Source organism: Fukomys damarensis, unplaced genomic scaffold (genome assembly GCF_012274545.1).
Source record: "Fukomys damarensis isolate Sample0158 unplaced genomic scaffold, DMR_v1.0_HiC HiC_scaffold_1, whole genome shotgun sequence".
Taxonomy (NCBI): Eukaryota; Metazoa; Chordata; class Mammalia; order Rodentia; family Bathyergidae; genus Fukomys; species Fukomys damarensis.
In genome coordinates this window covers 40,899,078-40,921,547 of record NW_022900913.1, presented here as the reverse complement: position 1 = coordinate 40,921,547, position 22,470 = coordinate 40,899,078, and the positions used below count along the sequence as shown (strand labels likewise).

The 22,470-nt window shown below is 37.9% G+C and overlaps 1 protein-coding gene across 2 annotated transcripts in view; it reads left to right on the top strand.

Annotated features, from left to right (window-relative positions):
* The window catches only part of Plpp1 (phospholipid phosphatase 1), a 78,380-nt gene that overhangs the window by 39,034 nt on the left and 16,876 nt on the right, over positions 1-22,470 (top strand). For both annotated transcript variants that reach the window (XM_010626876.3, XM_010626877.3), the window contains exon 3: positions 15,299-15,582. In XM_010626876.3, coding sequence (XP_010625178.1) covers positions 15,299-15,582 — 284 coding nt within the window. The remainder of the gene's footprint in view (positions 1-15,298; positions 15,583-22,470) is intronic.

Here is a 22,470-nt window from a genome sequence, read left to right as displayed (position 1 = left end):
CACTATGTAGTTGAGACTGACCTGGAACTCACTATGTAGCTCAGGCTGATCTCGAACTCACAGCGATCCTCCTGCCTCAGCCTCCCGAGTGCTGGGATTACAGGCATGCACCACCACGCCTGGCAATCCCTGGCTTTTTTATGTTTTTGTGTTTTTTTTATGTTTTTTTTGTTTTTGTTTTTAATGGTTGCTTTTATAGCCAGTTGTTTGACAGCCACATGTAATTGTTTAGGGACAAACTGGTAAAGGTAATTTAAATTATCTCGGTGGGGGGGTCCACTCAGGCCAGGTTTGCGTGTAAAAGTGACTAGGGGACACTCTTTTCCACTATGCAGTGAGGGAAGAAAGCCTGTCAAGGCTCCACTGTGCTGCAGATATCTACCTATGACAGTTTTTTTGTTTTTTTTTAATTTTGATACGAAAGGGAATGAAATATCCCTGGCTGTCCCTCTTGTTCTGTGCCCAATCTAAGGTGTCCTTTAGACTTTATCTTGTCCATTGCCAGTGGTGGTGGACTAGAGGTGCAAGGAAGTGGCCAGAGCCAGGTTAGCTGTTCTTTTTATTTTCTAATTTTACCTGAGGGCTGAAAGACAGATAAATCTGGACTAAAACTTATATTTAGTTTTTAAGAGTTTTGTGATTAAGCCTAGACCAGTTTTCAGCTGTACACTGGAAGGGTTTTAGGGAAGGGAAACTCACCATTTTGAAAGTATTATCTTGAAATCCAGCAGCCGCAGAGGAGGGAAGTGTCTTGAAACAAACACTGTTGAGGACTGTGTTATTTCTAAGGAGCAGTGCAGTGGAGAATGAACAGAAGAGTGCCTTTAAATATGGCACAAGAATCAGATCTTAACCATCTCAGGTGTCATTTAAGATCAAGAGCTTTTTTATGGCGTATCTGTAATCTTCAGTAAAACATCTCTAGAGACAGCTATGATTGACTCCATTTGCATTGCCAACCAGAAAAATCAAACCAATAATCAACCTGAATGGCTGCTTTTTGCCTCTTGAAAGAGAATGAAAGTTTTCTAACTATATTGGACTTGTCCTTTTGATGAATTACTCTGAATCTATAATATCTAATTTATGATTTAAATACCCTGTAGGCTGTTGAGCAGGTCCCTGACCTTGCAGAAACACTCCCAATGCCTTATCTCACCTTTTATTAACATACAGACTGAAATGGTGTCCTGTAGGCAGGCACTTACAAGTGCTTGTTTGAGGTTCTGAAAAGCAGTCTGAGAATAAGGTTTTCAGGTTAAAATATGGCTGTCTTTTGGGTTTTTTATAAGCTGATAGAGGGGTCACAGAATCTCACTATATCCTGTTATCTAAAGTGACAAAAGCCTGTAATTTTTAGGAATGTCCTTAGCTGTTTTAGGGTCTGAGGCTGTGAAAAGGAAAGAATTGGTTTAATTCTTTCTTCTCCCACTCTTTGGTTCCCTTAGATATAATAAGGCCTAAGTAAGTATTTTATCTCAAGGTTGTAAAGTTGTGCCTTACACCTAGAAACATTATAGCCTCTGGTCTGTTAGAAAATTTAGCAGAACGCAGGTGTCTTGCCTAGAAAGCTCTTTTGAGGGGGCTTATAACACTATACCATCTACATATGGCAAGACTGACTTGGGAAAAACTACAGTATTTCCTTCTATCAAATCAGGATCTAGGGATGTCCTCATCTCTTTGATAAATGGTTGACAATTTAAAATAACTGACGGGCTTAGTTTTTATGTTTTTTTAGACTTTTAAGAATACATATGGGCCAGGGGTTTGGCTCAGTGGTTCTGTCTGCTGCCTGCCTTGCAAGCACAAGGACCCGAGTTTGACCCCTGGTACCTAAAAAAAAAAAAAAAAAAAAAAAAAAAAAAAAAAAAATACATGTCTTAGGGCCAGAGATTTAGCTCAGTGGTTCCGCCACCTGCCTTGCAAATGCAAGGTCCCAAGTTAGATCCCTGGTTCCAAAGGGGAAAACAAAACATAACAAAAATACATGTCTGAAAATGTCTTTTATTTTAATCTCTTATCTGATTGGCAGGCCAGTAGGGGCCTTAGAACTGCTTATGTTTTAGTAGAAACTAGTTATTTACCTGGCTACCTGTCCTGTGAGCTTTTAAAATTAATATTTGTCTCTAAATGTAATATTACTTGTTTTATTAAAAACCAATATTTGGTTTAAGAATGACATTGTATCTTTTTAATCTAGTACATAGGCCTGAGTAAGTTTTCTGAAGACCTCATTATACGTATCAGGGTCATCCAAAAGCTTTATTAGGTCTTGTTTAATCTGTTTTAGAGCACTCAGAAAAAGACACATGAACACAGGTAGGCCCATATTTGCCATTTAGTTTTTGCAAGGGATTCTGTCTTTGAGTGGCCTGAACAAATTAGCTAAGGATGGATATAACCTCATGGAGATTTCCATTTTGGCTGGCCTAGATACTCTAACCTCAGCATCTGGTGGTCCAGGTTGAGAGTGGACTTGGAAACTTTGTTTTTAAGTTCTAAGAAGTGAGGAGTAGTCTCAGGTTTAGAGGTACTGAATGTCTTAAGGGTAAGGTGTATCTCATTATATTTATACCTGAACACAAGCAAGAATTACTTTTTAGTATAAAGAAAATCTTAACATAAAATGATTTTGACCATTTTTTACAGTATAATTTTAATTGTGAGATAGCGTCATAGTATTTTTTTGTGTGTACTTGGTTCTAGGAGGTAGGCACATCATGCATGGGTGTAGAGAAATACTAAATTGTTTCTTAATACATTTTAAAGGACTGTGAGGTTTAGATATGGAGTTCCTAATTTGAAATAAGAGAGACAAATATGGTTTCCTGTAAGTCTCTGCTTGATTTCTGTGTCCCTTAGGGCATCTTCCAAGGTTTATTTCACTCCAGGATGTAGGTAGCTACTGTGTGGAGAGAGAGAGACCCAGAAAATAAAACCAGACTGGACTATCTACCCTTTACCAGCACACAATCTTTTTTTTTTTTTTTTGGTTTGTTTGTTTGTTTTTTGAGACAGGGTCTCACTATGTAATTGACACTGACCTGGAGCTCACTATGTAGCCCAGGCTGGTCTCACAGTGATCCTCCTGCCTCAGCTTCCTGGTGCTGGGATTATAGGCATGTGCCACTGTGCACGGCTGTGATCTTATTTTTTTAAGGTAACTCATATCCTTATTCCAGTAAGTATTTTCAAAGCACAAGTTACAATTGACTTTAGCTATAAAAATCATGTTTAGAGAAGTATTGTTAACAAGCCAATAGATTTAAACCACTGCTTTTTAGTTTTTTTTAAAAGAGAGAGGAAAATATGTCAACAGTCAAATTAGGGCACATTTTTGTAAAAGGGATCACCTCCGGAGATGGTAAGTCAGAGATGTTGCCCTGGGCCCTAGGGTAGAGAAAGCTCTGAGAAATTTTTGTTGTCTATCCAGTTATTTGGGCAACTTTTATTACCAGCAGGACAAGGCTACTCCTTAAAGGTCTATTTGTAAGTATTTGAAACTCATAGGTCTTCTTAGTTGCCACTGTCTACATTAGTAAAGGCAACTTTATCAACTTTTTATGTACATGGATGAAGGAAGGAAGAGAAAGGCTGACCAGAACAGTTCCGTATTCTAGTTAGCATGTAAAAACACAAAGGCAAGTTACTGATTGCTATTTTCCCTAATGTAAGACAAAACAGCTGTTGGGAGTTGCCTTAGTCTGACTTTCTGGAAGAAGGAGCAGTCTGAGTATGAGGGGTTCTCAAATGGACTGCCAACAAGTTGGAGAAAAGTTTAAGGGGAATTTTTAACTCACTAGCAGAGAGAAAAAGTCTTAAGACTCAAGCTGGTTAAACATCTAACAAAAAAAAAAAAAAAAAAAATCACCATACAGCATTTTATAAGTCCACAGTCAACATTTTAAAGTCCATAACCTATTGGAAAAGGCATTTTTTCCCCCTACACACATAAATGATGAAGACCATGCCTGGGGTGAGGAGAAGGTTTAGGTAGTGTTTTAATTTATGAAAGACTGTGCTGTCTTTTTTGTACTGGGGATCAAACTTGGGTCCTTGCACTTGCGAGGCAGGCAGTGGAACCACTGAGACAATTCCCTGGCCCTAAGATTTGTTTTTTATGTTTGTCTAGAGGTCTGTCTTGGTAGTAGTAGAGAAAGCAGTTCAAACTTGTAACTCAACTCTTTTTTTTGTTTGTTTGTTTTTTGGTACCAGGATTGAACTCGGGTCCTTGCGCTTGCAAGGCAGGCCACTGAACCACTGAGCTAAATCCCCGGCCCTGTAACTCAACTCTTAATAGAGGCTTAAGAAAGGGTTCTGACAGCATCATTTTAGATTACCCTGAGACAGAGATTATCTAATGATCACTGACAAAGGTTCCCCATTCACCTCATGGAGGAGTCCACATAGGACAAAGATGTAGAAATTTTTTGCTATGTTTCTTTTTTGGGTATTGGGTATTGAACTCAGGACCTTGAGCTTGGAAGACAGGTGGCAGAGCCACTGAATTAAATCCCCAGCCTGAGATTTTTTGCTGATTACCCACATGGGCTGTTGGGAGATAGTTTTTTCTGAGGGACCTTTGGGTATCTGCCAGATAGTAGCCCTGGGCATAACCCCTTAGTTGTCACCTCAGTTTTTGCTAGTTGTACACAATCGGAGATCCGTCTCCAAAAGGAACCCAATTGCCTATCTGGTCAACAACATTTTACCTGCCTTTGGCATCAATGGGAGTGGGGATTTACCAGAGGGCAATTGGAGAAACCTGAACTCTGCTTTGAGAGTGGCAGCTGCCCTAAGGCAGTTATTAGCTGGCAGAGTAACCATTGTTTGTTTATGATTTTATAAGGGATAGATAAAAGCCTGTGCTGTCTTTATCTGAGATGATTTTATAAGATACCCCTTTTACATAATTTTAAAGCAACTAAGTCCAAATTCAACATATACAAAACAAGAATAAAATGTAATTTTAACAAAACACAATGCATAAGAAAACAAGAAATTTGTAAACATTTGAAACACACAGTTTAAAATTAAGACACTTTTGAAACAAAAGCTGAAACAAAGGCCAGAATTTATGAAACAAATGAGAGCCTATGAGACAAATTATAATCTGTGAAAACAAAAAGACCAAAGTTAGAACCTATGAAAGAAAACCCTTATCTCTGACTAGTAATCTCAGTGGAACCTCCAAAATGATACAGGGGGAAGAGATGTAACTCCCAAACCTGCTAGATATCCAAAACATGAGTTCATGAAATTGAAAAATGAATTTTAGGAACAGTGGAGGTTAAGAGTAGGAAAAATGTATTGAGGGGAAAAAAAGCTTCTGACTAAGAGAGAAGTGGGACTGGAGAGTGGGTTGCCCACCCACTCCACTTTTCAAAGATGTTTTATACAGCCATGCCATGTGGTGAGGTGGGTACAAAGTGGGATAAAACTGTAAGACCCAGTGGAAAATTACAAGGTGGGCATGAGGTAGGGCAAAACCATAGCCAACAAATAGAATTGCAAGTACAGTCATCCAGGTAATATTGATTAAATGGGGGATGAAAGGGGAGAGCAAGTCACATAGCAAGTATATAAGGATTTTCAGTAAGGGTGGGGATCAGGAATATTTTCTGGAAAGGCTGGGTTAAGACCTTGACTGCCAGTGCAGGTGATTAAAACTATTTAAATATCAATCACTGCTATTTATCCCTAGGGGAGGCACGAGGATGTAGTAGTTTCTCTCCTTTTGCAATTCTGGCCTTCAGTGAATGTGTCTTGATTGTGTCCTCTATGTTGGCTCCTTGAGGGTGGCCCTGTCTAACTGCCTACAAGATACCTAATTAACTTACTTATCTACAATAATATTATAACAATACCAGGTAGCAAGAGCAGTAAGGCTGTTTGACAATGGGAAACCAAAGCTACCCTCTCCATTTCACATTTTCAGGGGTCATGCTGACCACTTCTTCCTTTGTAGACCTGCTTTGCCTTCAGCCTCCTTGTATGTGCCCCACTGGTGTTTGCCAGCTTAGGTGGTTTCAGTCTTTGTTTTAATTCTTAATGTTTCCAGAACTGGAATCTGAACTAGCTCATCATTTTGAAGCCCTCTGTTTTTACTGCAGTACTGGGTACTGAAATCAGGGCCTTTGCACTGAGCTAAATCCCCAGTCCTTTTTTATTTTAAAATTTGAGACAGGGTCTCACTAAGTTACCAGGCTGGGCTTAAATTTACACTCCTCCTGCCTCAGCTCCCACAATGCTGACATTATAGGTATATGCTACCTCTCCTGGCACATTTTGAGCCATAAGTGGGTCAGTGAACAACTTGGTTTGGTGTCCTCATTCCCTTTTGGAAGTCTATTTTCAGGTTTAGATAATTAGTGAAAATGAAATAGCATTGGGTAATTGTATTAGTTTTCAGTTACTATGACAAAATACCTGAGATAACTTCAAAGGAGGAAAGATTTATTTTTGGCTCACATTTTCAGTCCATGGTCACTTGACTGCATTGTTTTTCTTTTTGTGGTAAGGCAGCACATTGTGTTAGAGATTATATGGCGAAGCAAAGCTGCTCACCTTTTGGCATAGGAAGCAGAGACAGAGAAACCCACAAGATACACCCTTGAAGGGTGTGCTCCCAGAGACCTACTGCCTTCCATTAGATCCTGCCTTCTAATGGTTCTCCCACTCCCTGTAGGGCCACCAGCTGGGGACCAGGCCTTCAACACATGAACTCTGGGGGGACATTTGAGATCCAAAGCATAGTAGTCATATATCTCATAGGTCCGTATGAGGGATGGCAAATATTGCTCTGTTGGTTGGTTGTTTGTTTATGGTACTGGGAATTGAACCCAGGACTTCATGCAGTCTAGGCAAGTACTCTACCACTGAGCTATATGCACAGCCTTGGTAATTACCAATTTAGAAATATTACTGAGGCCTTTTGTGATGCTTCAGAAGCTCTCAAGAGACTAGCGTGCATTTGTGGTAGATTCATGCTTATGCTTTTATTTCTTCGTAAAGTTTCTACAGTCTAGATTCTGCCCTTTCTTTTATATTAAAACTTCTTTTAAGACTGACAATTGAAAACTCAATCAATGCAGGATGTCTTCACCTTTGGGTTTAGAGATCCTTTATATTCTCAACTCTGAATCATTCACCTAGAATGCTTCAACTGAGATTCAGACCTTGGTAACCATGAGCTGGTTGAATATCACCACTTAGAGGTTCACCAATTTTTCTTCCCTCTTGAACTCTCTGAAAGTTCTTTTAACCTCTGTTTATTCTTTTTCTATAATTATATACTGAGCTCTATTCAGCTGAGTATTCCTGGTAGCACCTGCAGAATTTCTTACATAGTGGATTCACTCAGTATTTGTCCATTTAGATATTCTGTCATATGTGATTTTATTGTGTTCCCCTTTTATCCTGAAAAATACCCATGAACTTTTTTCCCCTCTAAATTTATGAGTAATATCTAATGTAACTTTTGTGGTCAAAGGAACAATTCTTAGTATTAATGGGCATATATATGTTAATATTTTTCAGTATATGTGGGCTACTATTATGCATTTTCTTTAGAACAGAGGCAAAAGCCTAATGAGTTTTGGGCACATCATATTTGTAAATTTAATTTCTATATTAAATGTGTTATTCCAAAAGGAAGAGATGTTTACTGAAAAATGCAGCCAATTCAGAAATATGCTGTGTAAGACAGTAAAGCTTTTCATTATTTTGTGTAGAGTTCTTACAATTAAAATGAATTCTAGCAGTAATGAGTGATTCTATGTAAATGTAAATTTTATTTGGATAGTATGGTTATAATTTGAGTGGTATGGTTATTAGTTGGAGGGTAAATATTTAGTTACTGTGCAAAGCAGGCAGCAGCTAAAGTCACAGTTCTGTGTATGTTTTTACCTCTATAGTGTGTACTGATAAGTGTTAAAAGTTTATGCAAATCTTTTGAAGTTGTGCTACAGTTATAGTTACGTGTATTAAAGACTTGATATTTCACTCCATTTTTCTGAGTGTAAGCACTTTGGTGAACAGAGTAGAGTCCAAATTCAAATTGGACAACATAGTAATAAAGGTCAGTGTCAGGGTGGTGGGGCAATTTAGTAGAATTAGGGCTTTAGGAGCCTTGAAAAGGCTGACAGCTGTTAGCAAGTAGGCTAACAAAGAAACTTTAGTTCATGTATTTAATGTCTAACTGAGAAAGAGAAAGGTAAATAAGAGAGCTAGCAATAAAAGAAATATGATTTCATGTGCTTCTCTTTTTGGCCCTTGTAGAATGGACATACTTGGTATATGTGATATATAGACTTGAGCACAGTGGCTGAGGCTAGGTTGTCATTCAGCCTTTAGGGCCTTAGTGGTGGATGAAATCTATAAATGGTCATCAGGTCTTTTTGCTTCTTGGAGAGAGAGATAGTACTTGAACCTACAGTGAGTATATTAGCTTGGTTATGGTATACTGCACAGAGTATGTAACATAAGGGAACAGCCTTTCAGACTTCGTATTAAGGGTTTTTGCTAAACTGCATTTTTAAAAACAAATCAGTACTAGTCAGTATGCTATAGTATTAATCAGTGGGCCAGGTTCAGTAAAGGAGAAGTGAATTCTTAAAACTTAGGTTTATTTAATTTAATTTATTTATTTTGGTACCAGGGATCGAACTCGGGTCCTTGTGCTTGCGAGGAAGGTGGTAGAACCACCGGGCTAAATCCCCGACCCTTAAAACTTAGGTTTGGACAAAAGTTAGGCATTGCAGGAGGTGAGTGTGAGATATGATCTTTACTGAAAACACTGATGATAATAACAGAGAGCTCTCTGTTAGGTGGTTTTATGTTGGCACCTGTTGTCCATCTTTACATGAGAAACTTGATTTGAGTTCAAACTGCTGTAGCAGCTATAAACCTGCTCTGATAGTAGTGGATATATTTAGACACTCTGATGAGCTTAGCTATGACCATGCCCTGTCCAAATGTGGTAGTGATACAGGGGTTTAATGGGGGATGTCAAAATATTACTTGCCTTTTGGAAGCAAAGTACATGACAGATTGGTGTGGAAATAGTGTATTTGTCAGAAACAAGGGGCAGAGATGCTTTTTGTTAATTTGGTTAATGGAGGGCTTGGAAGCTTTGTTTCCTCTAGGAAAAAAACACTTTACTATAATCTGTAACCCTTCTAAATTTCTGTTGCATGCATTGCTACATTTCCTTTTTACCTGTGCTCTCATTTATTTTCATGCTAAATATATTTTTAAACATAGTCTCTGGGATAATTATTGCCATTAACCAGTTTTGATAATTTTTAATGATATTTTTATTTATTCCCTTTTGCTAGCTGGATTGCCTTTTGCAATTCTTACTTCAAGGCATACTCCCTTCCAACGAGGAATATTCTGTAAAGATCAGTCCATCAGCTACCCTTATAAAGAAGACACCATTCCTTATGCATTATTAGGTGGAATAATCATTCCATTCAGTATTATCGTTGTAAGTTAAATCCACTTTTTGAAGTTTATAACTTTTGGGCACTTGGCTTAATTTTGTATTAGTCTGTTAATGATTAAATGTATAACTCTCCAAAACAATGTGGTTTTTTAAAAAACCTTGAATTGAAGGTTTATTTGATCAAGATAATCTCACCTATTTTAAATGAGACCAGAACATAACAATGTATAATTAGAAGAACGTTATTGGATATGTGTAGATTTTATGCTAGTCTACTTCATGTCACTGTTATTATTAAAGATCTGATTTGTTATTATTTCAGTAATTGGGTGATTGTCAAATGTTATAGTATTACGTTCCTTAATACTTTTTCCATTGGTGGTATTTTATAATTTATTGTATCTGTGTGTACATGCCTACTCTTTTTAGTCACTTTCTATCTAGAAAGGAAAATCTAATCAATGTTAGAACTCCATTCAATCCAGGGCCAGGGATTTAGCTCAGTGGTGCCGATGCCTGCCTCCCAAGTGCAAGGTTCCAAGTTCGATCCTTGGTACCAAAAAAAAAAAAAAACCCAACTTCAATCCATGTTTACCTTAGAAAGAATTTTTAGACAATCCCATTAATTGTACAGTTCTATAAATATGTGTCAGTGAACAGGAAAGACATTTTACTGCTACTGACGGCAAGACTGAGTCTTTTAACCACAGGTTGTAGCTGCTGTTTTCTACAATTTCAGGTGGAAATGCTTAGAGAATGTCATTCTAGGGAGAAGACTTCTGCATTAGACTAGATGATTTTTACTCAGAGATTCTGTGACTTAATCAGCATAGTTTATAGCTTATAGCTTTAGAAACTAGGCTTGTTAATTAAATTACTAAGAGTTGGAAAATATGGCTATACCCAAAAGAAAGTTCAACAAGATGATACCATCTTGTAAGTTTTTTAACTTAATTTAGAAATATAATGTCTTTAGAGTGGTCACAGCATCATATTAGCAGTGAAAGTTAACTCATATTTTGGGATGCACAACTAATAAAAGAAAGCCTGTATTATATAAACATGTTTATTTCATAAGACTGTGAGCTTCTTTAAGGGAAAGATATAGTGCTTTTTTCAGCTTGGTGTCCTGACTGCCTGGTGTAATAGAATCTGGCAAGTCGTAGGTGCTTGCATGAAACTGGTCACATGAGTCAAACTGTGGAGTAATTATGAAGTAACATTGTTGACTCTCTTACAGCCCTGTGAAGTTTTAAGAAATCAGGGGTTCTTTTAACTTAGCCAAATCTTTAACCCGAGGTTCTTTGTTTTTGTTTTGATTTTATAGTGCCAGTGTTCAAATCCAGGGCTCAGATTTACTTGGAAGTACTTTCCCCCTAAATTAACCCCCAGTTCTTAACACCAAGTCTTTACTATTGAAAGAAAGCAAGCAATATGACTTAGGAAGGAGTAGGCTTTTTTTTTTTTAAATGGTCTTACTAGCCTCCATAGGCTGGTCACAAGCTTGTGGGCTCAAGCAGTCCTCCTACCACCTGAGGAAATGGATTCTAGCTGGGTTACAGGGTTACAGGAATGTTGCACCACATTCAGTGGCTTTTCTTTTTCTTTCTAAAGTACATTTCTGAAAGATTGTGAACAGTTTCAATATAAAAATTTTAAGTAGCTCTCCTAATGGCAAATAGCTAGTTTCAGGCAAGATTCAAGTACAGTATTCAAGTAAGCAGTGCTAGAAATACACTTGTCTTTCAGTTCCACTTTTCTGTCAGGAATTTTTGGTGGTTATTTTTAGAGACAGTATCTCACTCTGTAGCCCAGGCTGGCCTAGAACTCAGGATCCTCCTGCCTCGGCCTCCTGGCATTACAGGTATGTGTCAGCACACAGTCTCACAAAATATCCCAAACTCATGAATTACATTTTATTACCTTGGGACTTTTTTACTATTTCATCATAATCCATGAGAAAGTTATTTTTATATTTAGTAAAATGACAAGTAAATTGATGAATACAAATTTCTTAAAAGAATGTATTGTTTAAAGGTGCTATAAAAGTAGTACTGTTTTCATATCAACAGTATCAGACAAACTCTTATTAGGGCAGTAGTTTCATGGACTAATTTAAAATAGTAAAATAGTTCCAGTTTACTTATTAACCTAGCTTCTTGTAGGCAATATTTGGTTAAACTTGTATATGTTTATTTTTATTTATTAGTAAGCCATTTAAAGATCATGATTCAAATTTCATTCCATGGCTTTGATATGAATTGCAAATGATCCCTAATTATGAGTGATTGAGAGAGTCTGGAAGAGAACCAAGATTAATATATTTTCTTAGAAGACAAGGGAGAATTTCAATGAGGATGAAGTAGCAGTGAATTCCAATACAAATGAGAAGAGTCAATAAAATATAATATGTTAAATCTGATGATACATCTTTGGGTTTTGAGATTCAGTGGAATACAGCAGTGGAGGCAGTTAAGAGGTATTTGAGAAAAGTGGAAGATGTGGAAATGTGCCAGTGACTTGACTTCTTTTTGGAACGATGGCCCCCTGAATGAAACCATAGGGACACTATAGAGACTTACAATTTTATTTTTTTATTTTTTATTTTTTTGGTACTGGGGTTTGAACTTGGGCCCTTGTGCTTGCAAGGCAGGCGGCCGAACCACTGAGGTGACTCCCCAGCCCCAGACATAATCTTGAATAGTGGAGGTATAAAGGAGATGGTGAGAGAGTCCTGTGGGGCACAGGTTTAGAAAGGTTAAATCATACCACTTTTTTTTTTTCCCTCAGTACTGGGGATCAAGCTTGGGTTCTTGCACTTGTGAGGCAGGTGCAGCTCCACTGAGCTAAATCCGCAGCCCTTCACCATTTTGATAATTATTAACCTTTATCTTTTTATTGTTTTACTCCCCCAGACCTTATGTTTAGTTCTTTAATCATCATATCTTTAGAGTCTAAATAAATAAACATGAGAAGACTTTTCAATTCTAGGGTTAATCAGGCTACAGTTGGCATAGCTGCAGGAGTCACCAAAGGTTAAGAATTGGCATAAAGAGCTAAAAGGGCAGAATAAAGTATTAAATGAAACAGAAGAGGCCGGGGATTTGGTTCAGTGGTTTGATCCCTGGCACCAAAACAAAAACAAAAGAGTCGGGCTGCCTTATGTAGATCAAATAAACACATCTGTACATTTAATTTAGAAGACTTAATTTAGAACTTCTCTGTTGTCAGTTTCTCTCAATAAAGGAGCATATAAAAAATGACGTTAGCCACCTTGGAAGCTGCTAGCTTTGTAGTGCCCTTGCCATCCTAGCACTAACAGTTGAATTTAAGCTTATATTACTTCTGTATATCAGCTTGTTATCTGTACACAGTTCTTAGCAAACTGGTTTTCTGTTATCAGTGGCACGAAGAGGATTTGGGTAGCTCTAAGGAATGGTGATTTTGTCTAGCAAGAGTCACAGAGCTTAGTACCTGTTCTTGGAAACTAGTTGAGTGCTTATGAAAAACATCTGACAGTTGAGATATAGAAGTTTTAACTGCTAAAATTGTGGTCGAATTATACTTGATATATTTTCACCTGTCAAAGATTAATTCCATAATGAAGTTTTTCTAAGGAATGGTGATTTTGTCTAGCAAGAGTCACAGAGCTTAGTACCTGTTCTTGGAAACTAGTTGAGTGCTTATGAAAAACATCTGACAGTTGAGATATAGAAGTTTTAACTGCTAAAATTGTGGTCGAATTATACTTGATATATTTTCACCTGTCAAAGATTAATTCCATAATGAAGTTTTTTGAGAAACCTATTCTGGCTGTTATTTTATTAATTTTTAAAAAACTTTTTTTTTTTTTTTTTTGTACCGGGGATGGGGAATCAATCTTGGGACCTTGTGCTTGCAAGGCAGGCTGCAGAACCACTGAGCTAAATCGCCAGCCCTGGCTGTTATTTTAGTGGGAATTATTGAGACTTGCAAATGGGCCAGGTAAAACTGGGTAGCTAGAGGTTACTGAGGATAACCCTAAGCAAAATTGTTAAGGTTTAAGATCCTAAAGTAACCATAATTTTCCTCTCCTGTGATTTGTTCTCAGTAAAGGGTCTGATCAGTTCATTTGCATTAAGGACTATAATGGGGAGTATATTTCTGTGTGACTTAATTTGTTTAGAAGATTTGATTTTTATCCAAGAGACAATGTCGTCAATAAAAATTTATTGACTGTCTACTCTGTTTTAGGTTATTTTAGCAATTCTAGCTTTCTATTCAGTATTTAAGAAATCACCCTTTTGTAGAGTTCAGTCTGGTCATCAAAGTTACAACATTCTAATTATGGAATTCTACAACTCACTAAGCCCAAGTAGGACAGAATTTTGCTATCAGGTTTTTTGTTTGTTTTTGTTTTGAGATAAGATCTGTAGTTCAACATGTAGTTCAGGCCAGCCTTGAACTCACTGTGTAGCCCAGGATGGCCTCAGATTGGCAGTGATCCTTCTACCACATCCTCTGGAATGCTGGGATTACGGGCATGCACCACCATGCCTGGCACTAACAGGTTCTTAAAATCCCTTTTAGGAGGCAACCATTTACTTCATCTCTGCTAAGTCTAACCCTGAAGACAGTACTCACTAATTGGAAATGGTTGAATGCTTTATAAAATATTTCTAAGACAAGCAAGGAAACTGGTATATATCTCAAGTGAAACTTTGTTAATTATAACCCCCTTCCTGAATTAGCAAGCTATTTTTTCCTCTAAGTGTTTAGGTTTCAGTTAACTAGAGTGGATCTTATTTAAGCAACAAATATTATTTGTAATGTTGCCATTCAGTATTATTTCAGTTTCTCAGGATACTGATTTGTGAACTTATAAAACACTTGGTGATATTCTTATGCCTTTAAACTCCTTATACTCACGTGCTCATCCACAGACACACAGGTACTACTAAAATGGGTCACAAGATGACTTTAACTCCATTTTACAAAAGTCAGTGTAAAAGAGGGAAGAATCACTTGATCTGTCCTTGGGGAAGGGAAAAGCATCAAATACATTTGGTCTTTTAATAAGACTTCTTAAAAGGGAACTGACCTAAACTTCTGGAAGGCAAGAGTTGTGAACCCAGTGGACTTGTTCTTATATTAGATGTTTCACTCCCTAAAGCTTTTTTTTTGGGGGGAGGGATTGAACTCCAGACCTTCTGCTGGTGAAGCAGGTGGCAGAACCACTGAGCTAAATCCCCAGCCCTTCCCTAAAGCTTTTTCACCCTTTTTAATATCATGGATGTCTTTGGTCCACAAGGATATTTGAGAAATAATGGACTGTCAGATAAAAATTAAGGGAGATTCTGATAGAGGAAATTTGAATTCTTTGAACAAGCTCTGGTTTTTGTCCTCCAGGACACATAACTGTCTATTTATTAAAAGTCTAGTTTAGTTAAATACAAGAAAATAAGGCCTTGTTTTAGGTAGACTATGACTTCTTTTTTTGTTTGTTTTGTTTGTTTGAGACAGGGTCTCACTTTGTAGTTGACACTGACCTGGAATTTACTAGGTAGCCCAAGCTAGTCTTGCACTCACAGTGATCCTCCTGCCTCAGCCTCCGGAGTGCTGGGATTACAGACATGCACCACCACACACGGCCAGACTATGAAATGGTTATGGCTCAGCCATTGCTTAGCAGTGTCCACAATTGACCGGATACTTCTTTGTGTATAGCGTAGGATTCGATATCCAAAATTGACTCTCCTTTGGGGGAGAGGCTGTTTTTAAAACTATGATCTTACTGTGATTTATCATTTTCTCTGTTTTGTTGTGTCTGTTTGCTACTTTAACATACTATTTTTGTTTCTTTTTCAGATGATTGTTGGAGAAACCCTGTCTGTTTACTGTAACCTTTTGCACTCAAATTCCTTTATCAGGAATAATTATATAGCCACTATTTACAAAGCCATTGGAACCTTTTTATTTGGTGCAGCTGCTAGTCAGTCCCTAACTGACATTGCCAAATATTCAATAGGCAGACTGAGGCCTCACTTCTTGAATGTATGTGATCCAGATTGGTCCAAAATCAACTGCACTGATTCAGGTTACATTGAGTACTACGTATGTCGAGGGAATGCAGAAAAGGTTAAGGAAGCCAGGTGAGTGTTAAATCTCTACTGGTTATTTTATCTTTGGTAGTCTTGGAATAGAAGTTTCCAGTAACTGAACGGTGAGCCCGCCCTCCAGCAGGGGAAGTGGTGCAATCACTGGGAATTAATTGAAATCATATGTGTGCTCCTTATTCTCTCTCATTCTTTTTGTTTTAATCATGATGTTTTGTCCATTTAAGAGCATTTTACTGAAACTATATTCATTGCGGAGGTATAAGAATGTAGGGTTGGAGATTTAGCTCAGTGGTACCGTGCCTGCCTCACAAGTGCAAGATCCTGAGTTCGATCCCTGGTACTGAGGGAAAAAAGAACGTAAACTGAACCTCAGAAATCATTTAGAACAAGGTCAGCAAATTTTTTCTTAAGATGCTACATTATAATATTTAAGGCTTTATGGGCCATATGCTGCCTTTCGTAACTATTGAACTCTGCCATGGTATCAGGAAAGCAGCCATAGATAATACTTGCGTGAAGCGGTGTGGCTTTGTTCCAGTAAAGCTTTATTTACACAAACAGCAGCTATCTTAGGGGTCATGGTCTGCTGAACCCTGGTCCAATCTAGCCATTTATGAAGCACTGCTACTGTGCTTGCTTCAGCAGCACATATACTAAAATTGAAGCTCTGCTAGACCTGAAGTTTTTGTTTTTGTTGTTTGAGGTCTTTTTTGTTTGTTTGTTTGGTTGGTTGGTATTTTAAGGTACAATCTCACTGTGCAGTTCAGGCTTGCCTTGAACTCACTATGTAGTTCAGGCTGGCTTTGAACTCACTGCAATGCTCCTGCCTCAGGCTCCCAAGTGCTGGGATTTCAGGTGTGTGCCACCATGCCTAGAAATCTTGTATTCTTAGAGTAAGGTTTTTACCCTAATGACTTGGCTCAGATCATAACAGTTCTTAGTCCTCAGGCTCATGTTGCCTCTTCCCTCCTCCCCCGGGACTGGGGATTGAACCCAGGGCCTCTTACAATGCTATGGAAGGGTTCTACCACCGAGCTACATCCTCAGTTCAAGTTGCCTTCTGTGAACTCTTATTGGAATACTTCTTATATCCTAAAGCACAGTGAAGCAGAAATAAAATAGAATAGATTTATAGATAGAGAATCCAAAAGGTCTGACTCCTTTAATTTATAGATAAGGGATAAAATGCAGGCCCAATAACATTAAGTAAAGCTACTAATTATTGGCAGTGTCAGTTTCTTTTTTTGTTTTGGTACTGGGTATTAAACTCAGGACCTTGCACTTGCAAGGCAGGTGTACTGCCACTGAGCTAAGTCACTGGCCCATGTCATTTCCTTTTCTTAACTCTTAGAATTGTCATCCTTTTCTATATGGTTACCTTCTTATATTTTAAGGTAGCTATTTGTTTTCCTTACTTACGTATCATCCAACAAATGATCTCTCTGGGCATAATGTCCTGTGATTGCTTTTATATGATTTCTAGACGTTTACTGTCCTTTTGGTTCTCTTGTAAGGAACATAGATAGACCTGCAAGTAACCCCCAGTTTTCATGTGAGGTGAGGATGAAAAAATACCTTATTTAACTAGGGAATACACTAATACAGTATGTTGGAAATCAAGCCATAACCAAGATATCTCTGCTCCCCATCTTCATGGAGCTTAGTCTAATGGGCAAGACATATGAAACAAATGGTAAGAGTGGAAGAGAACCTTGCTGGAATAATGAGGCCAAAGAATGGAGAGATCAGGCTGTTGAGAGGCAAACTTTGAGGTGGTAAGGAGCACTGATAATGGGTGTAAAATGTTAAAAAGAGTTAGGTAGTTGAGAAATAGATGGCAGAAAGTGATACTGATTTGAACTCAGGTTTGCTAGCATTTTTATTGAAGGAGTAGAGAAAGAATGGTCCAGAAGTGGCTTCAAGAAGCGATAAAGACACCACCAATATTGGATTAAGATGAGTGTGGTGGCACACACCCATGATCGCAGAACTTGGGAGGCTGAGGCAGGAGAATTGTCTCAAGGCCAACCTGGGCTACATATTGAGTTCAAGGCCAGCCTGGACTACATGGTCAGACCCTGTCTTAAAACAAAAGCGAAAAGCAGCAGAAAACTGGACTCTTAAAATATATGAGGTATGGAATCTGGATTTTTGCTTAATAAGGCTGCAGAGCCAAGCAATGGTATAGAGAAAGGCTCTTTAATTAGATGGATAAGAGAGTAGGGTGAACCTTCAGGTAAGAGTTTGAAGACATAGGGAAGGACGGATGATTTTCACAACAGAACTAGAATTCTAGAGTGTACCATGGAGGGGATAACCAAGTGGCACGGTGGAACAAGAGGAAGCTAATTGGAATTGAGACTGACATCATAAATTTTTAAAAAATAGCAAATAAATGAGTAAAACTATATCATGAGAAACAGAATGAAATAGAATAAAATGATCACGATTTCTTCTTTCATTTGCAGCTTTATTATAGAAGCTTTTTAAAAAAAAATTCCAGGTTGGTATGATGGCACATAATTATAAGCCCAGCACTTAGGTTGAGGCAGGAGGATCATGAATTCAAGGCCAGCCTGGGCTACATAGTGTGAGTTCAAGACCAGTATGTCATAGTCTAGATCCTGGCTTAAAAAAGAAAAAAAAAATCCATAGTTGTAAATGTAATGATGAAAAACTACCTCTAAGGATTGAAATCACACGTGCTATTTGACTTAATATAGGGCTATGGAACAGTAAACCCATCATTAATTGGAAATATCCTAAGTCAAATGTGTATTTAATACATCTAGCATCATAGCTTAGCAGTGTAGTACATTGTATTGTTTCCCTTCTTTATTTATTTTTCTGCCATTAAGTTTATTGGTACATTTTAGATGTACAGTACAGTTTATATTCATCATTGGGAGCTTTTACTTTTACTTGATGTATCTTGGTTCTTATCTTTTGTATTTTTGGGGTTTTTTTTGCGGGGGGGAATTGAACTCGGGACCTTAGGCTTACAAGGCAGGTGTGGTGCTGCTAAGCTAAATCCCTGGCCCTTGGTTCTTATTTTCTTTTCCCCATTCCCTTGTTCTCCCTCCATCTCCTCCACCCACCCCTATTTACAAAGACTTTGTTTCCATTTTCTCATTTCCTCATTTTCTCATATTAATTCCATTCACCTCTTTCCTTTCCCCTACCCCTCCCACTTCCCCTTCCGTTTCTTTTTTTTTTTGGTACCAGGGGATCAAACTCCAGTCCTTGTGCGTGGGAAGCAGGCAGGGGAACCACTGAGCTAAATCTCCGGCCCCCGTTTTCCCTTCTTGTTTGTGTAGCTGAGTAGAAGCCTCAGCTTGCTGTCACTGCCCATAATCACAAGAGAATTGTACACATATCATTAACCTGGAAAAGGGCCACAATTTGAAGTACAGTTTCTATGTAAAGTTTCTGTGTAAAAGTGAAATAATGTAAATCAAACCATTATAGAACTGTCTTTATTTAGGTGTATTCCCATACTGTAACATCCACCTATCTCAAGTAGACAGTGCCGCAAGCTTTGTATAGAAAGGTCTTTACCAAGGCAGTCACACTGTTAAAATATTTTCATTACACTAACAAGTTTGCTCCTGAGCCTTTGCAGTTAATTCCATCTGCTATCCCCGGGTCAACGTTCTGTTCTTACTGTTTTGTGTTTTATAGGAAGTAAGAAGAACTGGTGTGTATAGTGTATTTTTACTTAGAGCTAAATGAGGGATGCTTATTTTCAGTGATTGAAGACTAATCTGGAGTTACCCTCTGCTTCGTATCTGGCATTATTACCCAGCTTTTGCAGTGTTGGCCTTTTGTTACTCTTTGTTGCCCTTTTAGCGTTCTTGCACCATAGGTGTGCAGAGTGGCACTGCCCTAATCTGACGATGAAGCACCCAGTGCAGTGAGGACCTTAACCTCAGGACTTCCCTTCTGTTTTTCACTTTTCCACCAAGTCCTCTGCCTGGTGTGTCTGATATTATTTTTCCTGGACCACCCACCATAAAATAGGCAGAGAAACTAACCTTTTCTCTTAGCCAAGGAGTTTAAGAAAGTCATTATGGTAATAAGGGTTTACCTGAGCTCCAGAAAAATGTCTTTGAAGTGATTCTTAAAAGATGCAGATTTCTCACACACGTCATTTCTGTGGTTCAGGTACATAAATCTTAGCTCAGGATTTTCTTATAATGATATTCCATATTGATGGGATTTTTAACACAAGCCATTTAGGTAAAATAAGATACTTAATGCAGTTTATTAAAATGACAAAAAATAATTATTAAATTCCTATGTGTCACACTCTCTCACTGTCTCTTCCTAGTATGTATAAATTGGCTGACATATAATTACTTTAATTGTACTTCCAACCCAAAGACACTTAGGCTTTTTCGTCCATCAGCCTTTAGTTTCTACATTAATGCATATGAATTATCCACTTAATCCTACGTGAAGGACTGGAAAACAACTTCTTTAAAAATAGTAAGGACATCGCAGAGGTATGTATATTGAAAAGAACTAATTTCAATGAGAAGAGCCCTTGTTAAACAAACGTTGGTAGTCTAAAACAAGGAGGAATAAGTATCAACTGGGAAAATGAAATTTTAGGAAGACTTTGTATCTTCTTAGAAAAATGCAGTTCCTGTCATTGTTTCCAGAATGAGTCAATTGTTGCCAGTTTCAGAGCTGGATGATATTGGCACATAATTGTAGCTTTGCGTCGCTGTTATTTTGTGGGCTATAGTTTAGCTAGATACAGACTTTCCTGTTCCTTTTCTCTTGGATTTCAAAGGCCAAGTAAGCCAAATGACAAAAACATTTCAATTGCAGTATTATCTATAGGTTAGAATTATGGTGTAATTTGCTCTTTTATCTTCCCAGCCTGATCCCTTTTATAATTTTAATTATAAAATTATAATCTTTGACATTGGGGAGAAGGGAACATAAGTACCCAAAATGAGTCATTTTTGTTGACTGTGTAAATGAGTCAGAGTTACATGTTAGGAAGAGAATATGCTCCCACAATTCTGGGTTTAGGTTTTGATTTTTTTCCTGTTTGTTCCTTTACTTTCTTGCCACATGCCCTTTGCCTGCACTTGTGCATGTTTTCACGCCGTGTCTGCCATCACTGATGTCACAGAGCTTAGTATGGATTTCGATTGTGGTGTTCATTAGGTCCTAGACATACAAATGAGGCCATAAAGAGACTTTAATACTTACTAATTTTAATATGTAGAGAGTTCTGTTCACTGCTTAAATTAATACTTGAGAATTTGCTATAAATTAAATGGGCTGTACTTGCAGCCTTAGAACATCCAGTTATTAAGTCTGCCATCATTTATGCCAATGACAATACCATTACTCTCAGTTTTTTTTGGGGGGGAAAAGACTCAAAATCCATAAAACTAATGAGCTCATAGTTCAGAACTGTAGCTCCCACCTGGGTATTTTCTTCAGACCAGTGGCTCTCAACTACAGTCATTCAGAGTCATCCAGCAGGCTTTTTGAAATGGATTTTTGAACCGTATAATGAAGTGCCTGATTTGGATTCTGGCGGTTTAGGGTGGGGGCTGAGAATGTGTTCCTTACAAGTCCTCAGATATTGCTGTTGATATCATGTGACCATATTTTGACAGACACCCCGTTAGATCACCTGGACTATGGGAATATTATCTTGTATGACATCTGTCTCGGGATATAGGGACTGATATAGGGTGAATTTAAAATTTTGTGCAATGAGCTGGTGCATTTGTGATAATATAATACACAAAATATTGGCTGCTTTAAAAGATATGTCTTTTTCCTTTTTCTGCTTTTATTTAAATTATATGTATGTTTGTTTACTTGTGGTGCTGGGGATTGAACCCAGGGCCTCATATACACTAGGCAAGCATTCCATCACTGGCTAGGTCACCAACCCCCAATTATATTTAAGTAAAAACTCATGTTTCTGATATATTCTGAATGATTGGTCTCCGCTTCTGTGAATCAGATATTTAATACAAAGTTATTTCTGTTTGAATTATAGCAGCCTTGTTTCATTTAGATGTTTAATTGCAGTAGGTATTATTGAATGTGAGACATAGTTTTTCTTTTTTAAATTCAACTCACATGCAGGTAAATAAAGCTGGATTTTGAGGAAATGCCTTCTCTACTAGTGAAAAACCCATTACAAGTAGGCTGGCTGGCCTTGGTATGTGTGTACCTGGTAAAACCTGCTTTATAGTTTGAGAGAATGGCTTTTTCTGTGTGGTTTAACTGTAGACAGTACTAGATGAATCATTATGCCTCCAGGAAGATTGATTTGTTCAGGTTTATCATACTTCACCTGCATAATTGACAGTAACTGGACACTTCCTTTTAAATCATATATACATATGGAAATATCAACATATAGAATGAAATAGGGGATTCTTTTAAAAGATCTTTCACTTTATGAAAAGACTTTAGGTATTATATTTAAAAGGAATATGACTTTAAGATGCGTACCTCTTTCCAGCTCCCTTGTTCTGCATGCCTTACTGCTCTCGCCCTGGCGTTGGAGGCGCTGTCAAGATGCACATGTTGAGCTTTTGGGCTGTGATGGAGACAGGGTCTTGGAGATTCAGTGTGTGATGATGTGGTTGATGGGAAGTGATAGATGCCTTAAGGTAATATGACACGTTAAATCAGAGGATGGCAGTATTACCTCTAGTTAGAGGAGGCATTTTGGAGGATGAATAAGGTTTGAATGTAGCCATGTTCAATGGTACACGCCCATAATCCCAGGTACTTGGGAGGCTGAGGCAGGAAGAATCTATGCAAGTTTGAGGCCATCCTGGGCAACTTTGTGAGACCTTGTTTCAAAATGAAAAATAAAGAGGAATGAAAGGAGAGCAATGGTGGTAGAGCATTCACAGTTCCAATCACAAGTAC